This window comes from Pinus tabuliformis, chromosome 1_2 (genome assembly GCF_031772625.1).
Source record: "Pinus tabuliformis cultivar Carrire ecotype Pingquan chromosome 1_2, CPIR1, whole genome shotgun sequence".
Classification (NCBI taxonomy): Eukaryota; Viridiplantae; Streptophyta; class Pinopsida; order Pinales; family Pinaceae; genus Pinus; species Pinus tabuliformis.
Window position 1 is genome coordinate 1152383865 of NC_142298.1, and position 5408 is coordinate 1152389272.

Consider the following 5408-nt stretch of genomic DNA (forward strand, 5'->3'; position numbering starts at 1 on the left):
GCCAATTTTCCTTTTCATAATCCATGGGTTCTGAAGGCGACTTGGGCCGTCCCTGTACAATGTACTTCGTCTAGGTCCACGTCAATTTTCGTATGGAGCCACTCGCCAAGTTTGGAATCTCAATTACACATTTTTTATGTTTTTTCACCCGTGGATAATAGAGTCAAAGTCCATGCCGTGTATGGCCAGTCGCCAAGTTGCAATTCGAAGACCATGGACCGTGTAATTGAAGAGTGTTTTTTCATTTACTAATAAATACCGACCAGTGTTTTCAAATCCCAATACTGATGTCGCCTCGTCTCTGGAAGATGGAAATGCTCTAACTTTGCCAGGCGATTAAGGAAAAGCATTGAGCTCCTAGATGAGCAGGGAGTCAGGAAAGTAATAAAAATTTTGGTAAGATTTTGATAAAATTTAATAAGAATTTTGAAAAATTTAGATTTAAGTTATCTGGTTTTAAAATTTAGATGTCAAAATTTTTTGAGAAACTTTAGTAATAAAAATTTTGGTAAGATTTTGATAAAATTTAATAAGAATTTTGAGAAATTTAGATTTAAGTTATCTGATTTTAAAATTTAAATGTCAAAATTTTTTGAGAAACTTAAATTAAAGTTATGGACTTTTAAGATTTAGATGTCAAACAATTTTGATAATATTAAATTTATTTCATTCTGGAAACAAAAAAAAGCCAGATTCCAGCAACTTTTTGCCTTCTGGCACCTTGGTAGACAACGCCCATTTGCAGGCCGTGCCCTGCCCTGCCCTAGGAGCGATGGCAAAGGAGATAAAAGCTTTCATCAACACCATGTCACTTATCGTTAATGTTTGTATATTTATCCGTCTCTCAGCTGCTGATCCTCACACTAATTTTGTTTGGGATTATTGTGGGAAAAGCAAATATACAAACTGTAGCGCCTTCCCGAGTCATCTGAACCAGGTTATGGACTCACTGGTGACTAACGTCTATCCCAGTGGATACAATGTGTCATCTATTGTGGTGGAGGACAACAGAATTTGTTCAGTTTATGGGCTTGTCCAGTGCCGGGGAGATTTAAACGCTTCCGATTGCCAACAGTGCGCATCTACGGCGAAATCGGGGCTGCTTCTTGGATGCGATAATGATGAACCTGGATTTATTCAACTGGACGGCTGCTTCTTACGTTACGACAATTTTCAGTTTTATTCCGATGGGTTTGAGAGTCACCCAGTAAAAGTTCATTGCAGCCCTACGAACCGCAGTCGGCCACAGCTATCGCCATTAGATGTAAGGAGCATGCTGTTCAATATTACAGTGAAAGCTACACAGAATCCGGCACTTTTTGCTGCAGATTCAGTCCCTGGACCTTCTAGTTTAACGGAGACTGTGTACAGCATGGCACAGTGTTGGAAAGATCTGTCTTCAGCAAACTGCGGATTGTGCCTAACTTATGCCCTGGCAAATATATTGTCATGCCCAACTGGAACTCCGGGAGCACTATCCGGCTTAAGCAGTTGCTTTTTGCGTTATGACGTTGATGATTTTCTAGACATTTCCGTCCACCCGCAGCGTCCTGCAGGATCCGGTATCGTCTTCTCACAGTTTCCGACGAATTTGAGTTTAATGTGATTGTAAGCTGAAATTAATTTGATTATAAATTCCGGAATATTTTAAAATTTTGATTTTGGAATATTGAAAATTTTAGAAACTGAATTTAATTATTGAAAATTTTAGAAACTGAAATTAATTTGATTATTGAAAATTTGAGAAACTTGAAATTAATTTGTTTATAGAATTAGGAATATTTTAGAATTTTGATTTTGGAATATTTTGAAAATTTTATATTTAATTTTTTTAATATTAAGAAAATATTTCAGTTGTTAAATTAGCAGTAGGGATAGTTATCATTGGTGTTATGGGCTAATGTAGATTTACTCATCACCATTATTTGTTATTCAAGGAAAACCATAATACTTAGAATTACCTGTTGGTAGTATTTAAGAGGGCATCTTGCAAGTGGCTAGATTTTAGATCGTTAATCTATTTCCTTAAATCCAAAGAAGATAAACTCTTAACCAGACACAGTCAATTTTAAAGCATGAAAATTTTACATTTAATTATTTTTCATTGAATATTTTCGAAATATTCCAAAATCTACTCTATAACCAAAAAAATTAATTTTATTTTAGTGAATTAAACTATAGCGAATTTGCTAATATTTTTCTGTAAATTTTATGCAGAAGGCAAAAGATCTAAGGTGTTGGGGATAGCCTTGGGCTTAGTAGCCGCTACCGTTGGATTAATTGCATCCATAGGGATATGGAAGTGGAATTTTTTCTCTCATTTGAAATGTTGGGAACAGAATTCTGGAACCAGAGGTATTTAAGTTGCTACTGCATTTACTGTTAAAGATTTAAGATGTGTCTCATTAACTTTTTCTTTGCAGTTCTTTGAAACAATTTATTATGATGACCGAGTATCATGTGAAATATGTATTCAAAATTCAAATAGATGTCATGTGATTGTTTTCTCAGGTCATGAGAGAGGAGAATTTACCTCATCGCCAATGATAACTAATCCAGAACTTATTATGAATTATGATACTGTGAGAGAGGCTACGTCAGATTTTAGAACAGAGAATAAGCTTGGCGAAGGAGGCTTTGGATCCGTTTTTAAAGTGAGTCATTTCTAAACTTAAGTGAAATTATATATATTGAGGTTAGAGGTTTTAGGTAAGTGGCATAGTTATGTCGATTGCATAATATTTGGGAAATTGATAGTCTGGAGAGAGGAGAGGTTAATTGACAGTGAGGAGAGAGGGTTATTTGTTTGACAATTTCCTCAGATTTAAAGATATTTCTGAATTTGCAATCAACATAAGTTTGGGATGATTTGAATGTAGGGTTATTTGTTTGATTTTTTTATTTTCTTCAACATCATATTTTAAAATATTTTTGAATTTGTAATTGACATAAGTTTAGGATGATTTGAAGGGAGGTTTTTGTGACTTTTGTGAAAAAAAATATTTAGAAAATTGTCTTCGAAGTTTATCACATAATTGAAATAATTGTTTATTTGTTTTTAATTATCAAATGTGATTTAATCAACATAAGTTTAGAATGAGTTGAATAGAGGGTTATTTGTTTGACTTTTTTTTCCAACATCATCAGATTTTAAGGTATTTCTGAATTTGGGATCCACATAAGGTTAGGATGATTTCAGATTTTAAGAAATTTCTGAATTTGCAATCTACATAAATTTAGGATGATTTGAATGGAGGCTTTTGTGACTTCTGTGAAAAGAAATATTTAGAAAACTGTCTTCAAAGTTTATCACATAATTAAAATAATTATTTATTTGTTTTTAATTATCAAATCTGGTTTTTCATCCAAACAATTATCAAATGTGATTCTTCATCAAGACTATTAAAATGATGAACCACATTTTCTAAAAGAGTCTACCATGATTAGTCCATTACATCATTGATAACCACAATTTCTAAAAGAGTCGGCCATGATTAGCCTATTATATAATTGAAATAATTGTCTGCACTATACAATATTATGGTACGATCGATGATTCGAGCCTAACGCTCAAAGCTCTCTTTTAATCTTTTCCAAAAACTTTGACAATTATTTCTATTATGTGATAAATCGGAAAGACAGCTTTCTAAATAAAAATGTTCAAGATTATCAACTAAAAGTACAAATAATATTTGCTGATTTGCAGGGGATTCTACCTGATGGCAGAGAGGTTGCAGTGAAACGGCTGCGCATAGGTTCAAAGCAAGGAGACGTTGAATTTCTGAATGAAGCAAATCTCATCAATCGTATTCAGCACAGAAATCTAGTGAAATTGCTTGGTTGGTCCGTTGAACGCTCAGAGAGGCTGTTAATTTACGAATACCTCCTGAACAGTAGTCTCGACCAGATTTTATTTGGTCTCTACTCCCTCTTGATCTAATTAACGAATGCTGGTTTGATTCAGTTTGTGCATAGACGTTGCTAATTGTTTTAATGACTCTGGTGCATTAATGGCAGATACAACAAAACAGCATTCGCTTCACTGGAAAAGGAGGTATGAAATCATAGTTGGAATAGCGCGTGGGCTGGCCTATCTTCACGAGGAATCTGACATTCGGATCATCCACAGAGATATCAAAGCAAGCAATATTCTACTCGACCATAAATACAGAGCCAAAATAGCAGATTTTGGGTTAGCCAAATTCTTTGCGGAAGATCAGAGCCACGTCAGCACTAGAGTTGCAGGAACTTTGTAAGAATTTACCCAACTTGACATAATAATGAATCACAATACATGAACCACCTCCAGCGCGTAGATATGCATAATTTTAGTAAACTCAAGAAATCAAGATTTCATTGTGCAGAGGTTACATGGCTCCTGAGTACGCCTTACGTGGACAGCTGACAGAGAAAGCAGATGTATTCAGCTTTGGAGTGCTTGTACTTGAGATTATCAGCGGAAGAAAGAATCAGAGTTTGGCTCAAGATATGGAGTTTCTCATTGAAGGGGTAATTGACGGTGGACCCCATTTTTCCAGTAAAATGTTTTTAAAAATGTCCATATCCTTATGCCGAACATTTGCTAACACTGGTTTTGTTGATATTGGCCAAGCAGGCATGGAAACTGTATAAATCTGAGAGAGCAATGGAAGTTATGGATCCCACATTGGAGGGCAGTTATTCGTGGGAGGAAGGGGTTAGAGTGATTACAGTTGGTCTTCTGTGCACGCAAGGAGCAGCAGCTTTGCGGCCTTCAATGTCCCGCGTGGTGTCGATGCTGACAAGTAAGGAAGAACAGCTTCCTTCCCCAACAAGGCCTGCTTTCATAGATCTGGACTGCGCGGACACAGGTCCCGACCAGGTTACACGTCCTCCTGCTCCTGAGACAACATTAAGAGGTAACCGGTCGTCAGAAGCTACGACACCTGCCGATATCTTTTCTGCGGCCGCTGATCCTTCATCCAGCATTCTGGAGCCCAGGTGAAGAACGTATTTCATCGGGTATTTTGAAGGCCAAGTAAGATTTTGATAAAATCTTGTAAAAATGTTGAGAAATCTGAATTATAATTTTCGAGCTTCACGATTATCGTGAGTAACAGGTTTTTTTAATAATGTTAAATCTATAAAGTGTTTATATTTTTTTTAAATAAAAAAATCATGATTTCAATCCAGACAAAATTATAACCTTAATAGACCACCCAAAATTAATATATTTTTGGGCATAGTGATTGTAAATATAGATTTTCACAATATTATTGGTTTAAACTCATATTACCTAATGATTTAAACACTTTTATGTTTATATTCTTTGAAATAAAAAAATCAAGATTTCAATCCAGACAAAATTATAACTTTAATAAACAACCCAAAATTAATATATTTTGGGGGCATAGTGATTGTAAATATAG

At 35.1% G+C, this 5408-nt stretch overlaps 1 protein-coding gene across 1 annotated transcript; it reads left to right on the top strand.

Moving 5' to 3' along the window:
- Nucleotides 1–700: 700 nt before the first annotated feature.
- Nucleotides 701–4984, top strand: LOC149210303 (cysteine-rich receptor-like protein kinase 2). The gene is made up of 7 exons (XM_089398925.1): nucleotides 701–1562; nucleotides 2218–2355; nucleotides 2512–2654; nucleotides 3707–3867; nucleotides 3965–4252; nucleotides 4365–4509; nucleotides 4616–4984. The coding sequence occupies exons 1-7, from the start codon at nucleotides 773–775 to the stop codon at nucleotides 4982–4984; spliced, it is 2034 nt and encodes a 677-aa protein (XP_089255051.1). The 5' UTR covers nucleotides 701–772.
- Nucleotides 4985–5408: the final 424 nt, after the last annotated feature.

Excerpts from the sequence above, each read along its gene's own strand:
- LOC149210303 (XM_089398925.1), top strand. The coding sequence starts at position 773 with ATGGCAAAGGAGATAAAAGCTTTCATCAACACCATGTCACTTATCGTT. Across the intron at positions 1,563-2,217 it reads GCAGCGTCCTGCAGGATCCG|AAGGCAAAAGATCTAAGGTG; the intron begins GTATCGTCTTCT and ends AATTTTATGCAG. Across the intron at positions 2,655-3,706 it reads GCTTTGGATCCGTTTTTAAA|GGGATTCTACCTGATGGCAG; the intron begins GTGAGTCATTTC and ends GCTGATTTGCAG.